At 39.8% G+C, this 21530-nt stretch overlaps 3 protein-coding genes across 3 annotated transcripts; 2 read left to right on the top strand and 1 right to left on the bottom strand.

The window, feature by feature from the left end:
• On the top strand, positions 1 to 1181 carry LOC141912204 (uncharacterized). The gene is made up of 3 exons (XM_074803419.1): positions 1 to 307; positions 724 to 1060; positions 1149 to 1181. The coding sequence occupies exons 1-3, from the start codon at positions 12 to 14 to the stop codon at positions 1179 to 1181; spliced, it is 666 nt and encodes a 221-aa protein (XP_074659520.1). The 5' UTR covers positions 1 to 11.
• Positions 1182 to 2008: 827 nt separating this feature from the next.
• Positions 2009 to 3762, top strand: LOC141912202 (toll-like receptor 2 type-2). Its single transcript, XM_074803416.1, has one exon. The coding sequence runs from the start codon at positions 2009 to 2011 to the stop codon at positions 3002 to 3004; it is 996 nt and encodes a 331-aa protein (XP_074659517.1). The 3' UTR covers positions 3005 to 3762.
• A 14522-nt stretch (positions 3763 to 18284) lies between these two features.
• On the bottom strand, positions 18285 to 21086 carry LOC141911884 (uncharacterized). The gene is made up of 2 exons (XM_074802964.1): positions 20696 to 21086; positions 18285 to 20288 (listed from the first exon to the last, which is right to left on the bottom strand). The coding sequence occupies exons 1-2, from the start codon at positions 20823 to 20825 to the stop codon at positions 18847 to 18849; spliced, it is 1572 nt and encodes a 523-aa protein (XP_074659065.1). The 5' UTR covers positions 20826 to 21086; the 3' UTR covers positions 18285 to 18846.
• Between the last annotated feature and the right edge of the window lie 444 nt (positions 21087 to 21530).

Raw genomic sequence — 21530 nt, 5'->3', positions numbered from 1 at the left:
TCAGTGACAGAATGATGAAAATGTCCGCGTCTAAACTTCTAATTCTCGTGGTTGCGATACTGCTTTGCCGCTGTGGTGCCATATCGGAAATTATTGATGAAATCGACAGAACGCCGTGGAGTTCAGAAAGTAACTTACTAGATTATGAGAAATACCGGTCGGCACTCGGCGGTAGTATGATGCTGTATTCTGGAATAGTCGACGATAAGCGGCGTCCAAACCGACGCGACGGTATCCTCAGCAGACGCTTTTACTACGGTTGCCCGTCAGTGTGTCGCTGTTATTATAAACGTTATGGTTTGAAATGGTAAGTAAAAATCTATTTTGTATCTATTGCCAGGGCGAATTTGTATCTAGAATTGGAGGCTGGGGTCAAATTGAAAAGAAATGTAAAGTTTAGCAGTGTAGAGCCTGGGGTTAAAATCTCCGATGATGGCACGCGAAAAGATGCATTTGAGAGAGGATGAGTGTTAGAATAGCAGGTATGGGCGATCACTGTTCGGGTAATAAGTCAAATTCAACTAGAATTTCAATAGGCTTTTCTACGAAGACCCATGAAACCCTAATTAGAAAGGCAGGGCCCGAAACCCCTAACTCACCCGACCCTTGTGTTATTGCCGTTTCCACAACGCAATTTGATTGGAAGTTATTAATAGATTAGGTGATTTTTCGAGTTAAAAGAAACTTTTATCCGCAACACTAACACCTGAACAAATTTTCCAGGTTTGGTATGGCTAACTGCAGGAATAAAGGACTCACGAAGTTCCCCCGAATAAAGAATAACATAAATATTCTTTACTTGTCGAAGAATAGGATAAAGAGTATAAAACCGTTCCGTCGATTACCGATGTTGATTATATTAAAGATAGCGGAAAATGCATTGAGTTCACTGGTGGGACGCGAATCACTTCATCATCTACCGAATCTGAGATCGCTCGATGTTTCATGTAATCCAGTACGGTTTATTGACAAACAGGCTCTCATGAAGAATAAGCATCTGAGATTATTCGCTTACAATTTTATTCTGTTCGCCAAACCTCAATCGGTCATAATCAGACGCGTGTGTCCTACAAATCACTCCGTCGAAGATATTCACAATTTATTTCATTCTTTACAAAATTGCGCTTTCTTAGAATATTTATTTTTAGCGGCTGTTTGGTCGTTTGAAGCGATTTCTTTGACTACATCAATATTTAAATATTTACACGTACAGAATTTGAAGGCTTTAAGTCTTATGCATAATCGGATACCTGAAATTGATACAGGCTTTTTTCGTGGGTTCAAAAGTTTGGAAAACCTGGGAATGGAATATTGCAGAACGAATTTTAAAAAGCATCAATTCAAAGGACTCGTTGAACTGCGTAGAATATTTTTGGTTCAGAACAACATCCATAATTTGAATCTCACGGAATTCATTATTTCCCACACAAGACTAGAATTATTTAACGCATTAAGTTCACCAGGTTTAACTTGCTTCGATAGTCGCACATCATTTACCATAAACAACAGACTGACAAAATTATTAATCTCGTGTATAATTGAGCTGAATGCCGGTGAATCACCGTGTGGTACCCGATCCCCCGAGAGGGTTTTTTATTTGAGAAAGGACATAAAGAACCTGCGGAATTTGCAAACCTTAGTGATTAAATTAAATAGTCCTTTCGTATTCTTATGCCTGAAGTCGTTCGATCTGTTACCCGAATCTATGCACTATATCGGAATAGACAATCTTGCAGGACCGTTTAATTACTATCTAAAAGAACAAATGCTTCGTAACGCGTGTGAAAGCCTTATGTGGAATAAGACGTTTTATAAACTAACTTGGTTCGTCCTTACAGGGACGATGATTGGCAGCTGTCCTAGTCATGTGATCCATCATATCCTAAGCAGAGTCCCTTCAGTAGAAGTACTCGATCTCTCCAGTAATGGAATTAGACATTTGGATATAAACGCATTTGAAGCAATTCTCAACTTAAAGTTTTTGAGGCTAAAGTATAACAGACTGTCAATGATTCAACCAGGTCTGTTAAAACCATTAACGAACCTACGCGTTTTGAATTTAGCGTCGAATCAACTAAAAACGTTCGATCCTGATGAAATAATTAATTTAAGACATTTTAGATCCATTTTTCTTCTCGGTAATACATTTGAATGCGATTGTCAACTGAGAAAATTGCGAAATTGGCTAAAAGAGTTAGGTAGTCGTCGAACTAAAAAGCATTACTTTTACGACTTTAGGGCAGAAGACCAACACAATCATACCACGATCAAACTTGTTTGTACTTCACCAAAAAAACTATCCGGAGTTGCTATCGCAGATTTTCAGTTACATTGGATAGAATGTGACAACCACAAAGACATAATCATTTCTTTTTCAACTTTATGCGTCGCTGCTATTATTATAGCTATTGGGCGAATTGTCGCCAAAAAGAAATGGCAAATTTACTATTGGTGGATGGTAAAAATCAATCGATTTCTACCGAAACTATTACGTATAGCGACGGTAAGCCGTTCTGATGATATGAAATTTGACGGATTTCTAAGTCATAGCATGGATGACCTTCAATTTGTCTATTTGGATTTCATACCCGAAATAGAAAAATCCAAAGATTTCGCTTCGAAGTTTTGCATCGAGTTTCGAGACTTTACAATCGGTGGCTACATACAGCAGAACAATATCGACGCTATTTACGGGTCTCGGTGGGTCGTGTTTTTGTTGACCGAATCATTCATCGAGGAAAGATGGGTAGAATTTGTGATAAGCATGGCGGCAAACCGGTGCGTCGAGGAGGGCAATAACATCATACTCGTGCTCAATATCGATCATATACCCGAATCGCGCATGCCCGAATCCTTGCGGACGATCATTTCAAATGTTGTTTACATGAAATACCCGCGAGACGATAAAGCCCGTTCTACGTTTTGGAAAAAGGTTCGCCTTACCCTGATCGGTAAACAGAAAAAATTCATACAACCAGCTAATATGTATCGATCTAACCGCTAATCTATCAAAGCTACTCGCCTGATATACCCGATAGTATAACCCATTTTTCAACGTACGCACATAGTCACTGGTGATATTCCCAACCCCTCAGATTTTGACACCCTAATAAAAGACTGAACGCTTCACCGGGATTTAAGTCGGCAACATCAAAACCAGGCATCACGAACAAATACATATTCAATTTTTGACCATGCACTAAAAATCAGCTTGTCCCCGATTTATAATTGGAAACAAACTAATTTCAAAACTCCGCGTGGAATCTAATTCACGACTGTATAAAAAAAACGATCCGGATTGATACCCATTTGAAGAAATATGATCTGTTCAATTTGAAAAATAATCATTTTCAAACGTGAAAAGATCCTTCTTGTTTATTTCATAGATGTTATTTAGCGTGTTAACCTCACAAACTCCCCAGACATTTCGGTCACGGGCACAAAACAGTTGCTTTAAAAATGATTATTGTTATACATCAATTTTGCGTGTATAATATGTATTTAAATTGTTTAACAAGAAATATTAACTTGTAAATGTGACCGAAAAATGAGTTTGAATTTAACTTTTTTACTTATTTGTCAATGTCTGATTTCGGCAATGAATTACTCCAGTATAAACAAGTAGGTCTGCTTCTGGAAAGACTTTCCGCAGGACCTCCCCTAGGGTCTACTGTCGGCAACACCCAGGGCCTAACATCACATGATAAGGAATGAAGTTATGTATGCGAAATATTTGATTTGTCATTTTGTTCACGAGTAGAAATATATCAAGAATATCAAGAAATCTTGCTGTAATTTGAAATGAGTGTGTTGTACACTTAAATTTTGCGCGTTTAGATATTGTAAATGTGACCTAAAGATGAATTCTGATTTAGATATTTTCAAGTTTGTTCAAAGCGATATCATCTTGTATATAATAACCATTCGAGTATAAACTCTTGCAGTGCTCTCTATATAGATAAAATATTATGTTATGTAAGCCGAAGAGTATCTACTTTATCATTTTTTCACGTTTATCCAAGCGAATGAAATAAATCAAGAGATTTTATCGTATTTGAAATGAGTGTTTTTACATTTTGATTTTGCGTGTTCTAAATGTATTCAAGGTTTTAATTCAAAATATTTATTTGTAAAGGTGACCTAAATATGAATTATGAGTTTGATATGTTCAAGTTTTCCAAAGTGATATCATCTTGTATATAACAATTCTAACAGTATAAACTAGTAGGTCCGCCATTTAGTTGCTTTTGTATATATATATATATAATAGATTGTTATGTAATAGTCAAGGAATTTAAATTTTTATTTCAATATACATTTATTGTTTCGATACCCGGAATAAACAGTTTCATATACGATGTTTCATATAGTGTTCATTTATTGTATCCTTGTACACGGCGGCGGAATTGACAATTCATCTCATTTTGAACCAATTTCTTTGACCGCTTCAATATCGAAATATCTACCTGTACAGAACTTAAAGGTTTTAAGTCTAATGTATAATCGGATACCTGAAATAGATATAGGCTTTTTTCATGGGTTTAAAAGTTTAGAAAACCTGCAGATGGACTATTGCAAACCGAATTTTCGAAAGCAACAATTTACGATATAACTCCCTATTTCAACGTACACACATAACGATGATAAATTCCCAACCCCTCAGATTTTATCACTCTAATAAAAGACTGAACGCTTCACCGGGATTTAAGTCGGCAACACCAAAGCCAGGCATCACGAACAAATACATATTCAATTTTAACCATGCACTGAAAATCAGCTTGTCGCAATTTTTGATTGGAAATAAACTAATTTCCAAACTCTGTGTGAAAACTAATTGATTCACCTAATTTCTGATGAAGGAGGCTTATAATCAGATTAACTCGTCACGCCCCATGAGATAACGACATTTAAGGGTTTTAAAGTATGGTAATTGAGATGTTCTTCGGATTCGAATTTCGGATATTAACTAATATCAATATGTACATTCTACGGGGTCGTTAGAGTTTCTGTATGCCTTCACATTCGAGTCACTGCTGATACAGGATGAGGGTGGGTTTCGCACCGGGCGGGACTCATAGACGTAGACTATAAACTAGAGACATTGAACCCTTATCAAAACGCGCCATAAACACTAATCTGCTCACTCAGTATTTCATGTAATGCAACGATAATGATGATGAATACGTTTAACAAAGATGCCGCTGACTTTGTGGGGTGAGTTTATAACGCGTTCGGGCCTCGATACTGCGCCTTATGAGCAATCGTCCATGAGAAGTCTGTCACATGGTCGGAACGATAATGGACTCTAAAACTCACAGACACACCATACTTCGAAACTTAAGCTCGGCGCAGGACCGTACCAATTCGGGAACACGACCTGATCGGTAACCATAGAGTAGGAAATCAATAAGAAAAACTGTCTTCTGTCCATAATCTAACCCGGGTTTTATTCCTCCACATATCAATTATAGATATTGGCACCATAGTGTAAAATGATTTTCTAGGAAACAATCCCACTAGAAAATGATGACATCTATAGGTGGTGTGTTGGCAATATATATGTAGATCTGTAGGTATATTATTTATCTTTTCGATGTTGCCTGCGTTTTGTTTTTGCTCGTATGGATTTCATATCAATGGTCAGTATTGTGTAAAGTAGGGGATTGAGGGACGAGTCGATCGGTAGGAAAAGAACCGCCAGCCAAGCCGCCACCTGATTCGGTATTTCTACCCGGAAAACTGCGCAAAACTGAACGATTATTATCGGCAGCCAGCAAAATAAATTACACAGATTTATCACCAAACTCCTGCGTGCCATGATCAGTTCGGTAGGATCAGCTCTACCCGAACCGGACCTGCTTCTAGATACGAGCTTGTACATTTGCGCATACGTTGCCATTATCGTAGCAAGTACCAAGGAGTTGAAAAGAGAAAAAATAGCGAATGAATATTGCCAGGCATTGACATCAATAGAAATTAGATTTATGGGTAAACAAACTCCAGTCGTACCGTAGAAATTGTTTCCAAAGTAAGGGAAAGGTGTAAGAGGTAGTAATACAATGAAACACAAGACAATCCAACATGCTCCACAAATAATGCACACATACCTCGGTGATGTAATCGGGCTTCCAGAAAATGGATCAACGATATTTGAAAATCTATGACGCGTCATGACGAGCAAAAACATCAATGAACCTTCACAAGAAATAGACACCACGATTCCAGCAAGACGACAAAACAAACTGTCCGTCCATGATTCAGAATGGAGAAAGTAGTTACCTTTATAAATGTAATCGGCGCCAGCGATCAAAAATAAATATATAGACATCATGAAATCACACACAGCAATATTAATGATGATTATGTCGGAAGATGGATTTGAGGATGAGAATTTAATCGCATAAATGCGAAGAGAAATGACAATTCCATTAGCGAAAAAGCTGAATGAACCGATGACCCAGATGATAGTTCTGAGGACTGTGTTACCCATCAGATCAGAACAGGAGGAAAATTCATCAGCTTCAGGGAGACAATGGTCAACATTCGGAGCCATGCAGCAGAATTTGTAAGCATCAGACATAAGGGAGACTAAAGATGTAAGATTATTGAAAACATTTCTGTCAGCAGAAATAACTTCGTAGTTGTTGGTTATATCCAGAATTTCAAGTGAAGTTAATCCAGAAAATGCGTAAAGCGAAATATGATGGATTCTGTTACTGCTGATATTCAACGACTGCAATAAAGATAAACCTCTAAACACATTGCTACCAAGCACCTTCAAATGAAACTCGTGAAGGTCGAGAAATTTTAGTGCCTTCAAATCTTGGAAGGTGTCACCCTCTAAATCCCATATTGGATTTCCAGTTATGAATAATTCTTTCAAACTAAACAAACCGGTGAATGTATTTGCAGATAAAGATGTTATGTTGTTATTCGTAAGGTCTAATGCATGCAGATTATGCAGGTTTGAAAACGAGTTTGGTAAAATATAAGACAATTCATTGGAGGAGATGTTAAGCATTCGCAAATAGATGAAGGAAAAGAATGTTGACGTGTCAAAGATAATTTCGTTATTCGACAAAATCAAAACCCGAGTTGATGCCGAAAGATCAGTGGTGTCTTTTATACCAGTATTTCCACAATCGACAGAATACCCCAGACACTTACAACCTCTCGGACATGTGACTATACAGAAAGCCTCGTCATCAGTTGTAAGTCTACAGTTAACGACACCATCACAAACTTCAGGTTGTGGGATACATCGATTTTCCTGGCCACATTTAAACATTCCTGTACATGAAAATGTCTCGCAATTTTGTTCATCTTCTGAATTGGGACAATCAGATTTGCCATCGCACACCTGTCTGATAGGTATACAGTACGATGCTGGACATTTTACAGTACCAGCTGGACATTGAAATTCTTCACATCTCAATACGTGCTCCAGGTTTCTACAAACTGGGTAACCGTTTGTGAATCTTTCAAAAATACATCTGTGACGCCTTGAATAACAGTGGGGAGAATTGAAAGAACACCTTTGTTTATCGGGTTCCATACAAAGATTTGTGAAGTTAGTCGTACAGTGGTTTTCATCATTGCAATAAACCGTAGGATTCACTGTAACATTAGCTGATGTTACTAATTCGTCTTCGTCGAGGCCTCCACTGCAATCCACGACACCATCCTGTGACAGCTGCGAACTGATACAGTCTCCACTGTTACACATGAACCCCTGGCACAGCTGAGCGGTGCATCCCATTTCATCAGATTCGTCTTTACAATCAGTTATTCCATCACATCTATCAGACCTACCGATACATTGGCCACTGTCACAGCGATATTGATCGGGCAAACACGGGGGATGAAAACACGAGTTCTCATCAGAACCATCCACACAATTCTTTATGAAATCACAAAATCTACTCATTGATATAATCTGACCATCGTAGCATTGAAACTGAACAAATGCAGTTTCATCCGTGCAATTGAGTTCATCTTCGCCGTGTTGACAGTCGTGTCTAGAATCACATACGCGATGGTCGCTGATACATATCTGATCGTTACATTCAAACTGCCACGATCTACAACCGCTTATAGAAGCTAACTCCTCATCAGTTGCATTGTAGGAACATAAAACAGAATGCGCTGCATCTGATGTGATGTTCTTAGGTAACATTTCCCAATGAACCGTTTGCTGGTAAGTTAATTCACGCCTTGTAACAAGTGGTTTCATTATCCTCCATTGATTGCTAAAATCCTTACTTAAAATTGCACCATATTGATGTTGATAACGAAGTCTGTCGATCAGTTTTCTGGCGTATATAAGATCCTGTAGCATACCTATTTCACCACTAATGCTATTGCACATCCTTTTCGCACTAACAATATCTAGAATTTGCACTGTGTTCCAATTTGTAAGTACTTGATAACATCGTCCAGCTATACCTAACCAACCTATTCTACAATTCGTATTCGTATTTGTGTTTGATGATTTTACTTGTTTTACTAAATCGTTTTCAGTACTATTTCTCTTGATGTCGATTCTGCTGGTTTCGCAAATAAAACTCGTGTATGCCTCTTGAATGTTGCAAGGGAATCGAACCCAGTTCGCTGATCCTCGTGGGTTATTCAGTATCATCGCCGTACACGGCATATTGACGTCATTAATCGGTTGTTTCCTTAGTGGCGATATCCATCCTCGAATAACGTCTGGTATCGTGTCGTTATTTGTTGGTTTATACCACTCTGTGTAGCTCAATGGTTTGCCGTCAGTCCACGTGTAATAACCAGTATTGGGCTAGAAAAATAATTCTAATAGGAATGAGTAAACCTCATTTCCATATTTATTACAAAACACATAACCTAAATGTACATCAATTTACCTGTAACTTCAGTCCAATCATCGTGAGGGGGGCTTTTTGCGAAAACGCTTGATTTATCAAAGGTTTTCCAGCGAATATCCTTTTCAAGGTCATCATTTCCTGTTCTGAGTTGATACTGAGTAGGTGTCCCGCGTACTTCCGTCTACAGTATAATTCAGCATTCTCCCAATTCAGATGTTCATCTCTGATGAATTTTACGCAGGAAATTCCCGATTCCAGGAATCCTGATTTACAGACATTATCGCTATGTTTCATTGGTATCTGCCACCGTAAATTGTATTGTATGCTGAACGTTGGTAAATAGTTGACGACTTCAAACCTTTGTCGCGACACTTGTAAACTGTAAAATGTAACTCCCGGTGTGTGGTACGTTCCACATAGTTTTCTTTCGTGTTGTATCGTGCCCAAATAACCTCCGCTTTGGTCCCTGTTACGGACTTCTTCGATAAAAACAACGAGGTTTTTATCACTCGTAGATTGTTTTGTACACGGCGCCATATCCATATGTTTTATAACGAATCTGGTGTACTGAATTCGGTATTTGTTACTACTGAACCTGAGGTTAAAAGCTATAGTGCGACCCAACGAATTTACAGCTCTTGCTGGGTAGTTCGGTGATTGCATCAGCCCACAATTTCCTTGATTAATCCAGTATGCTTGAGTTATAGGTATGTTCGATGCTTGGCAACGACGTGACAATTCAACGACGTATGGGTATGACCAGAACATATTTCTGATCTTTATCGTCACAGTGTGCACACGGAGCCTGTTCCTGAGGGACACGACAGCAAGTGACAAGAAATCTCTACATCTTGAATTAGACACATGGTCAGGTACACATCTACTAATTACATATCGGTATTTTGATATTATACGAATTTTATGTAATGGAACGCGTCTGTTTTTGGGATTGATAATCAAACAGCGTGACGTCACTGTGTCCCGGGGTTCTTCCCGTAGATAGTAACCGTTACAGTCAGTCGGAATAAACTTCAAAGTGCCTTTTACCGGCCCAGCTCTACAGTTATATATATACCCTACTGTAATAACCGGTCCACCTGACGTAACCAGACTGACGATACTCCGGCGATAACCCGATGACCCGGGACAATACGGACCGTAGCGTCTAGCTGTAAAATTACCGCCATCATATATGTAGAATCCGGCATTGTCACAATTGTCAGACAGCACCGAGAATATCAATTCCTTGTCTGTGATGCTAACTTTCCACTTTACGTCGAACAGCCTAAATCGATACTCCACCGTCCTCGTTCGAAACGAAAACACCGGCATAGACCACAGCGTCTCGAGGTTGTAATTTATCTAAAATGTATCAAATTTTAAACGAATTTTATAAATTTTAACGATTGAATATTATCTAAACCTCCGCAAAACTGCTTTACTAATGAGTTTGAATATGATGGCATTCATAATTCGACACTTACCCTATGCCTACCGATACGCAAGTTTTTACTTTGTGATATCGATTTCATTCTGAAGTCTATCCTCAGATTCGATTCTGTGATGTTCGGTCTCGTCAAAACGCACAGTATGACGAGAAAGCCGTCGGATTTGACGCTAAGCGACTCGAGGTAGTTGAAGTCGAGTAAAATATCAGTTCCTACAATACGCAACGCTTCTAACTTATGTACACCAATGACATCACCGGATGTGACGAGATCACGTGTCCAGTTGAAGACGACGTACTGTAACACCTGCACTGTGATAGACCAGCAGTGTAAGTGTTTTGATCGAGTTATTATGTGTAAACTGTTGTCATCGGCAATGAGCACTCCCGATTCGTTATTAGAAATCTGAATCAATGGATTAGAGACGTTCCAATCTGATATTTTGTACATCTGAACTAAAAGTTTAGTCGATCCATTGCGTATATGTGTCGTAGAAATAATTGCTTTGTTAGTTTTGGTATAAAACGATGACGGGTGTTGTAGGCGTTGTTCGCCTAGAAGCGCTATCGGTTCACTGCTGGTGTTCCAACCATCATAGATTCGATAACTCGCCACTGGATCGGCGTCTGATCGCTCAGATACAGCCACGTCTAAATCTACAAAAGTCAAATTCATCGCTAAACCATCGGGGATGTCGCTCCATTCGAGGAATAACTGACAATGCAAGGATCGATAATGGAAAATCTCAAATCCGATCGATGTTTTTATTAAATCCATTCCAAAAATGAATTTACGGCAGTTGTGGGTGATTTTCAATTGGCTTCGTTCATAATGATATATAATATAAACCCGACTACCTCGCGCACCATTGAAGACGTTACTTCTAAATATCAAAGATATCGAATTGTTACGGCGGAATTCATGTTTTCCATCGCCACAGAATTGTTTATCAGACTCGTAAACGGAAAGATAGCCATCACTACAAAATATCGATGGCTCGATGTCGTAGTGGATTTGGACGTGAAAAGTTCCCCCGGGTGAAGAGCCGTTGATGAACCAACGACATTCGACACTGCGCACTAACGACGGATAATTCGGTGAAACGATGTAACCGGACGTAGAATCGACAGGGTACCAAGTGTTGTTGCAAGACGACATGACAGTTACCGACGATTCCGCGCGATCGGCGCGTGCGATGCGAACTCGGCAGACGATCAGCGTCGCTATAAACAGCGTTGTCAGTCGCTGCTCCATCCCGAACAACATCATCCCGTTACAATGATCGCAGTGGCTTCAGTTTAGTTTCAGAGACTCGTTTATTGGATGCGATTTTATCCAATCAGAAAATTCATGTTGTCGTGTCGGAAAATCTCCGAATGTTTTCAGAAAAACGTTACAAAATTCGACGTAAGGAAAAATGATAACGTAACATAAGAAATTCTTGATTTCGAAGTTACTCCTCGTTATTCTCATCATCATATGTTATCTTCATATGATTTGATTGAATTTGCAATTCAAGCACATGGCTTATTTGCATATCAAGATCATCCATCCGATTTGAGAAACGGTTTTTCTCGAACTACGCGCAATTGTCAAGGATGAATTTCGAGTAAATACAAATAAAAATTCCTCCCAAAAACCAAATCAATTAAACATGTCACAGGAATCGATCTTGAAATACAATTTTAGATTTTAAAAGATAAAACCCCGAAGTAAACCCTTCGACACACAGGTATACCCCGAAACAAGAGATGAACAAGGTAAGGTGGGAGATGCATTTCATTTTCTACTGGAGTGTCCGGCATATATACCGTCAAAAGACGTACTTTGTACCACGCCTCGGCAAATACCAATAATTATAATATCTTACGTGCTCTGTTCAACTCCCCAAATGAAACGCTCATAAAATAATAAAATAGTAAATAATACAGATTGAAACCACCTTAATCCATCACCCAGAACCTGCACTTTACTTTGTAATAATCATAATGTATGGTTTCTGCGGCGAAGCCAATCAATGAGGAGAACTTGCTTTCTAATTTGAGAATATCGTCTTTATTCTGAAATTGATATTTTTGCGTTCAGATTTTTGCAAAAATCTCCTCTCAATTGTAACTAAGCCTTGTTTAAATTGCGACGAATTGGAGGACCCTTGAATAGTGACCAGTATGCTCAGTTGCGCATTGAAAAAGCCTTTCATCTGGGAACCATGTCAGCTAAATTCGCTCCATTTACGTAGTAATAGGCTAAGCCTACGGCTGGCCTGAAAAGAATATTTCTATAAACTCAAAATTGAATTTATTAAATCCAAAGTATCATATGTTTTAGTTACAGATCCGTAAATTGCCGTTAATCCAAACACACACATGGTCAGCCTTTTCTACATTAAATCCTCTAGAAGAAGTCATTACAACAAGTCGGTTTGAATTTGGTTTTTCTGTGTGTTTTTTTTCTAACAAATTTGACGGTTTACGGTAATTTATTAGCGATTGAGTGACACTGGGTCAATATACTCAATTCTATAGCCGACTACAAAATTGTATACATGTGCGTTAATAACAGGTGTCCATCGACAGAAAAATCGATCTACCGGTACATGATAGACGCTGCACGCCAGTGACAATCCTTTTAGAAATAAAGCCGGGCGTAGATCGGCCTTGCGACGCGATGCGATCGTCGCAAGTGGGGGCATAAGTCGGTTGCACGCGATTATCGGCGACTGTGTGTGACTAGTTGCGATCGTCGCAGTGAATCGCGTCGCAATGAGTCGCAAGGCCGACCTACGCCCGCCTTAACTGAAATTAGCCGACCAACTAAGAGGTTGAAAGAATGTATTAGTTTTGAAACATTTGGAACATACATTTTAGCCGACTTACGTAGCCGAATTTCCGACTTCTAGAATCCGACCAGATTTTGATAGGAAAATGAACTGAAAAAATTTTGGCATTTGCCGATTTTCCGACATAGGGCAGTCCGACTTACACCAGTTCTACTGTACCGATTCAAAGCTGCATCAGTACAGCTTCGTATACCCGTATGGTCTTTTTGAAATGGGTTGTTATGTATTGCTGCGGTATTTTCTAGAGAATCGATCGGAAAGGCGTAAATATATATGTGAAATGAAATGCCCTGAGGCACGAGGACGATCTAATGTATTATATGTGCAGGGAGAGCGAAAGCGGTTTTCAGAATGAATCAATGTATATAACCATCATATTCACTGCTTTCGGGCGCTGTCGGTCTTAAGAAAACTAGCGTAAAGTAGACTCTGTCTCTTACTGCGGTAAAGTTGAGACTGGTAAAATTCTGCTCCGAGTTGGTGTCAAATACTGAGTTAGAGTTTATGAAATACAGTAGACTCTGTCTCTTACTGCGGTAAAGTTGAGACCGGTAAAATTCTACCCCGAGATGGTGTCAAATACTGAGTAAGAGTTTGTGAAATACAGTAGACTCTGTCTCTTACTGCGGTTAAGTTGAGACTGGTAAAATTCTACCCCGAGTTGGTGTCGAATACTGAGTAAGAGTTTATGAAATACAGTAGACTCTGTCTCTTACTGCGGTAAAGTTGAGACCGGTAAAATTCTACCCCGAGTTGGTGTCGAATACTGAGTAAGAGTTTATGAAATACAGTAGACTCTGTCTCTTACTGCGGTAAAGTTGAGACCGGTAAAATTCTACCCCGAGTTGGTGTCAAATACTGAGTAAGAGTTTGTGAAATACAGTAGACTCTGTCTCTTAATGCGATAAAGTTGAGACTCGTAAAATTCTACCCCGAGTTGGTGTCAAATACTGAGTAAGAATTTGTGAAATACAGTAGACTCTGTCTCTTACTGCGGTAAAGTTGAGACTCGTAAAATTCTACCCCGAGTTGGTGTCAAATACTGAGTAAGAGTTTGTGAAATACAGTAGACTCTGTCTCTTACTGCGGTAAAGTTGAGACTCGTAAAATTCTACCCCGAGTTGGTGTCAAATACTGAGTAAGAGTTTGTGAAATACAGTAGACTCTGTCTCTTACTGCGGTAAAGTTGAGCCTGGTAAAATTCTAATCACCCCTCATTATTCTTACAAAACCAAACGTTCCGCACTGACTACAAATTAGTGAAATAGGACGTCTCAAAAATTTATTTAGAATGACCAGAATTTTAACTTAGGTTCTATCTCATTTTTATTTTATAATTGTGATTGCTATAATCTGTTTGTAAACGGCCATTAAGGTTTCATGTTTCGTCTGCAATTCACTGCCAACAGTTTACGCCAATCTACATGCTTTTGTCCGGCTGTACACTCAATCGGGACAGTTCCACGTCGCCATATCACATCATCACATTTTCTACGTTGTTAAAATACCGAGTGTGGCCAGTTTAGCTTTCTGCTGCTTCGCACAAATCCAAATATGATCCTTGATCTCCACAGTGCTGATTTAAGATTTGAGTCGTAGTTAACTCATCGAAAAAGAACTGATTATAACTCAGAGTTAACTCTAACTCGCATTACTGTGGAACTGGATCCTCCATGTTTTAACAATATTTTTCACTCTTCCCTTTGACGCCACGTAAAAACCGGTTCTAAACGAAAACTGCTAAATGTAAAAGGAAAAAAGTGGTGGCTACTGTAGAGAAGTGCAATTTGTTCTCATATCTTCTCTAATTCTCTTATAAATTGAAATTGAATTATCGCCCAGCGCCATTCAGTATTCATTTATTCAATGATACACGTGATGGACTAGTCAACTAAGGCATTTAACATTTTGTGCTTTAGGTTGAGCTGGGAGATAGGTCTGGTGGATTTCAGAGTCTGGGCCCCAGTAAACCAATGATCAGATCCTAACAATCTATTCATATTGTTATTTTCGTTTGGCACAACGCATAACATCCGCCGCGTTGCTACGGAAACGTCCGTTAACAACTAGATACAAAATTACGTTCACTAAAGAATCGATTTTACTCCCGATTTCGGCGCCATATTTAAACACATCGCTCTGTACGATTCCGCGTAACCAACGAAAATCGTAGTTCAACAATGCGAACATTTTCGGAAATTCGCAAAGCAAATGCGCCGTAACTATGGTGACAGTGGTAACCAGCGCCATTTTATCTTTGTTGCTGTTCGTCGGCTGCGAGGAACTCTTCGCCAACAATGAGCGCCGTTTCTTTTGAACTTGTATTACGCTCGAACATAAAATGGCGTTACCGATCAATAAAAGTAAGATCGGGGTGACCGTGCCGAAATATACGATGAGTGGCCGGGTATATCTGCCCATAGGGAACGGCCAAATATTCCCATAACTGTAGAAAACCTCCGATTTGAAATAAAATCGACATTGTCTCTTAAATCTTATCGGATGAATTTTATAGAGTGAATTCGGCACGGACGCGAGCACGTTGAAGCAGACGACCGTGGCGATCACGTAATTCAACGATCGTACGGTCGTCCATCGTTTGACCTTGAACGGAAACAGAACGGTAAGCACTCGTTCCAGGGTGATACAGATCGTTATCCAATTGCGTATCATATAGAACGCGTGCACCACGCCTGGCAGATATCCGTCGAGACGCGGAAGTAACAGGTTGTGGCGGATGTAGATAAATCGTCGGCCATATTGGAAATATCTGTAAAGTGCACCTACGCTGAATTCGGGAACGCTTACCAGCGAAAATAGTGCGTCAACTATTGTCAGCGCTTTCAATAAATGATAGGTAGGCTGGAACGAGAACCGTCTGAGCACGAAATAACAGAACACGTTTAGAATCGTAGCCACTAACGCGATAGGTGTCGCCACTAACGTGTTGATATAGAAACGCGACCACGTGATGTAATTGGGTCGACATGTTTTATTGAAATCATGAACTAAACGCTCGTCGTATAGCGGCCAAAGCCTCGAACGAGACATCTTTGATGCTGTTTTTAAGCGGCTGTCTGCGTGGCTGCTGTCACTATGGCTGTCGTCCTTGATGCTGTCGTCTGCCGTCTGTTAGCGTGGCTTCTGTCACTCTGTCTGTACTGTCCCAGTCACTGTATGTCTGACTGCCCTACCTGACTCCGTCACCCAATCACTGCCTACTGCCTGATTGTTTGGTTGCTGTCCTGGCCTAATGACTGTCCGCTGTCTCTCACTATCTGTCTGTGTGTCTACTAGAATCTGCAATGTGTCTCCTGCATTGCTAGAATGTGTCACTTAATTCATTAAAACCATCGCGCGCACGCGAAACAGCAGCTATCACTGTGTGTAATGTAGGTAACCTACAGAAAAATATACAGATACATGAAATACGTTACCCGCTAATGGAAGGAAGAAACAAATCTTTTTCTCTTGCTATGAATATTAAAATGGTACCGTTGTAACATTTTTCTGTGTACATTTTTTGATTTGATTAAAACATTACGAAGCGAGTTGTAGTCTGTGCGGGGGGGGGGGACCCTAGGCTTAAATATATGTGCAGAAATATTTTACAACGGCTAACCCCATATCTGTTTATCGGCTGCAGTATAGATTAGACATTATGCTAGAAGGGGTCAAGTTCTAAAAAGACCACAGTACCAAAACCGATACAGTGGAACCTCGTCATACAGCGAAATTCACGGGACCCAGAAAATCTGTTCGTTATAACCGATAGTTCGTTATTATATTCAGCATGAAAATAATTGAACTTTCTTACTCGGGACACAATATCTCATTTGTTATATCCGATGAATCGTTGATGCAAATGATACAAATAAATAAGAATCTTTAATTATATTTGTAGTAAATTGGAGTTTGATGATGAATTTTGGGACGAAGAATGTTAAATCGGGGTTTGAATATCATATGGTATTTGATGTTTGATATCATTTGTATAGTGCGGTAAGCCTACTTGATTCCTTCACTTTTTACCTGTAAATATTTTTGTATCTCTTTTATTGTGTATCTTTTATTGTGTATCTTTATTGTGTTCTTCTGGTGATTTTATGTTCATTGACAATCATGCCAATCCTCATTTACCATCAAAGAAGACCATAGGCCTATGTACTGACGGCCTCATTAGTTTAGATACTTAATGTCCTTTAAGTACTTAAAGTACCTCTCTTAAACTGTTCTTTATTAGGTCGCTATATGAAATGATAATAATTTGATAATGATGAACAAACTATAACTATAAATGGTATCCGAATTCGTTGTAACGAGGTACCACTACAAGCGCTACCATAACCGCTAAATATACATAAAGTTTCAAATAGATTAAGTAAATGAATTTGTGTCGAGATAATAACTGGGACATAAATTCGGCTAAACTTTTCATTTATCGTAAATGAATTAATGTTGAGAAAATAACTCGACACAAAATCTGTAAAACTATTTAATAATCGTTTATTTTAGATATCTCGGTTAAGATAAAAAAATCAAACGAAATTCACCAGCCAAATAAATAAATAATGGGCAAAATCCCTATTCTAAGATTTGAAAAAAGATTAAAAATTCTATATCTCGTCTATGGTATATAGTCTGTACTAAACGAGCGATATATCTCGCCAAGGGCCTGCATCGTAACAAGCGTATTACAGAGCGCTCAACATCACTGAAGTATTACGGGTAAACAAGGACGTGTATGCTGTCGAATAAACACTATAATCCGTGTATACTGTAGATATATGAAGAAATCCCACACTTCGAAATTAAAATTATACGATCAAGATTTATTATTATGAAACCACAACGTTTCGGCTGTTGACCAACAGCCATCATCTGGGATAATGGTGACGCGTAAAACACGTAAATTTGATCGCATAATTTCAAATTCGAAGTGTGCTATTTCTTCGTTTTAGGACGTGTTTAATAAGTAATTATATTGCCCGTTTCTCTGAGGCGAGGGGCTCTAAAAAATCAGATCCGCAGCGGTATACGTGAGGCCGTACCCGCTGCTTTTTTAAGCATGGTGATAATAAATACCGCAGAAATGAGGCGGCCTGTATATATACGACCTAACTTGTCAATTTCCAATTGGTGTTTAATCCATTTTCGATTAACTTGCCTGATTATATTTTTCAAGAGCAGTATTTTCTTCTCTCTGTCATTGCTACGGTATAAAATGATATGTTATTCGTTATTCTTGAGAATTTACAAAATTTGAGACGTAGTATATACGGCAGATATGACGCAAGAATAATTGTTGAAGTTCTGAAGTTTTGTAAAGCTCTCACAGATGGCGCTGCTGGATACAAAAATGAATATTTTAGGAACCTCGGTGAATATCAATGATTAATCCAATTCTAAAGCTGGCTTCGTTTTTATTCATCATAATAGGAATCGATGTTTCCCTGCGATGGAAGTATTGTAATGATAGTGCTCGGAAATGTTTGAAACGTAAATGAAATCCATTCGATTCTAATCCGTTGATAAAACATTACATCGGCCGAGTTGTGACGATTATAGAGAATCTGACGTTTAATAACGAGAAGAAAAATAATGATTAAGTCCGACAATGTTTCCTCGAGCTAATTACAGTAGTTTATTCAACGTTTCGACCACTCTACTCTAATGCCAGATGATTTTTTCTTTTTTTTTTTAGAAAAGTCTGGTTCTATTGACAGCAGCATTCCAAAAAGGACCGCCGAATCGTGCGCGCAAATTTGAGAGCAAAAGTACGACCGACCCTGTTCGTCTGGTAGCTCAAACTAATCAATAATCGATCGTCGATCGTCGAAGAAACGATATTGAACGGAGACGGTCTCGTGTCAAGGCCGTTGTAGAAATGGTGGAGTTTCAAATCGGAAAACACCCGACGACCAGTAGGCCTACTCCCGAGGTCGTTCAGAACGCTAAACCTGCCCCAGTTTATCATTACCATATGGGCAGAATATAACTGGTTCTTACCGATCGGTTCACGCGAATTCAATTTCACCGATTTGAAAATTTGAAAAAGACGACCGTTATCGGTCACGTGATCGACGAGTTTCCGTTGCGTCGTCTGCGCCGCTTTCCAGATTCCGGAACCGTCGATGACGTCATCATCGTGCGGCGGAATCCGTATCGGTATATAGAAACAACCCCTAGTCGAATAATCGCCTAGATCGTTTGCGGTTACACCGGCACACATTCTCGGAGATCGAAGGTCGGCGGATGTACGTATGACGACTTCGTCCCAAGGTCGTTGAGCCGCGCCGCCGTGGTGTTGATCGTCCTGCTGCATCTTAACAAAGGATGCGGCAATCAGCGTCATGATGGGAGCGGTGGCTCTGACTCCATTCGCATAAGCTTTTTCTACAATCTGTCGCGTTTCTGTCTCGCTGAAATCGATCTCTACATTTTCTATAGTTTTTCGGGCCGTTCGTTCCAGTCCGTCTTGCGGCGCCAGATTCAATCGAGCAGACATCAGGTCGATCGTCTTAGACGGCCGTAGAAACCTAGCGCGGAATTTCCCTAAGCGAAACCTAGCCCGATCCCACTGGGTAGGGACGATACTGGAACCCATAAAATAATCTCGATTAGGCTTCATCGGTAAACTGACTACAGCCCCATCTGGCGGTATATTCTGGATGAGAAGGTTTTCGAGAATTCGAACGAAATCTTTCACGAAAGTGACCGTCGACACTCCGTCGAATATCAAATGTAAACCCATCAAAACGAACGTGTATTTTTTACAACCAGAATCGGTGGATAGTTCCACCGGTTCTAACATCGTAAGTCTCCACAGAGGTCCACTTTCGTCGACGACCATCGGCAAATCTTCGTCGACCAAAAATCGATAATCGCGCGCCGACGATCGGCGAAAATCGATCGTTTCCGCGTCCATTTCCTCGACGAATTTCATCGTCGTTTTATTTTCGCCGGTGAGTATTTTCGCGATTTTCGCGCGTAACATCGGATGGCGTCGGTACAAATGTCGTACGGTCGTTTCTACCAGAGTAGCCGGTACGTTCACGGCGCTCGTCAACGAAAATACGTTCCAACATTGACCGGTGGCGACTTCGTTTTCGTTCAAATTCCTGATTTCGTGGCAGGCGAGTTTTCTGGCGAATCTCCCTACATGAAAATAGAAGATGATGACACGTGACTCAGTTTGGTAGCTCAGTGGGATAAGGCGGGATGCTGTTGTATTGACTACATGTGGGTTCGAGTCCTGCTGACTGCTTACATTTTACGGGCAACCCTTCAAAGGCTTTGGTCCCGTCGCGAGATTGAAATGAACTATCTAAAGCGACAATTCTTGGGAAACCAAGATCCCAACGACTTTAGGCAAGACACAGTTGATCTAAATCTGACATCTAGTTCCGCAGAACAGAGTGATTACGCAATATATATTGCGGCAGCTCTGTTGAGATCACGCGTGATTATGACTGCTCTTGCGAGATTTGGGCGCAACGTTCATTCATCCACGCGCGTGAACCAAGATGGCCGCCCTTTTAAGAGGATGATCATCTGCGACTTACCCGTTGCAACGATTCTGTTAATTTCATCCGCCAGGCGGCGTTGATTCTTTTCGCCGACGCGTCTGAGATGACTTCGCAGCCAAATCGAACAGACCCAAACGGCCATCAGAACTAACGCAACGAACGACATGTTTCACTTGGCACGCCTGGCAGCTCAGTGCACTGGACGACTCGCTTTATCGATGATACAAAATCCTGCACCAAAGAGATTCATAGTGCTGATATTCGTTCAAAGTTTCGACTCTTTAATACCCGTATGTTCATTTCATTCTTAGTGTGGGTATTTTTACCGTCGATATACACTTGTACTGTATCTCTGCTCGTACAGTGCTATACTCACTGTACTGGTGGATACCGGCAGCTTGTAAACAACCCGATCGATAAAGAGCCGTTCGCGTTTCGCAGGTCGGAGAAGTCTCATGAATCGAACCAGTTTTAGAAACAGATAAAAATAACAAAATGGCTTTATGATAGATAGTATGCACGTATACAGCAATGTCACGAGACAGACTGGAATTGTGTCAGCAAAGTCGAATAATAAACCTTTAGCACTCACGGTACTGAAATACATGAACAATTCAATACTTATATACAGTATATCGCTCCTCTTTGAAGTCAAGAGGTAATTGGCAGCACGAAATATTTTGAATATCTATTTTACAGATTTAATACAAGCCTGTTTAACCTTAATGAAGCATTTGACTGCATAATTTTACCGAATTTTATACCCCTTGATGACAAAAAATAATCTCCCCGCCGGAAACCGAGGATGAAGCACTTAGCAATATATCGTATTGCTAAGGGCTCGCTTTTCAAAATAAACAGCTTGTTTCGT

The sequence above is a fragment of the Tubulanus polymorphus genome, chromosome 10 (assembly GCF_964204645.1).
Source record: "Tubulanus polymorphus chromosome 10, tnTubPoly1.2, whole genome shotgun sequence".
Classification (NCBI taxonomy): Eukaryota; Metazoa; Nemertea; class Palaeonemertea; order Tubulaniformes; family Tubulanidae; genus Tubulanus; species Tubulanus polymorphus.
The sequence above is the reverse complement of the archived record's forward strand: the minus strand, read 5'-3'. Positions and strand labels throughout refer to the sequence as shown.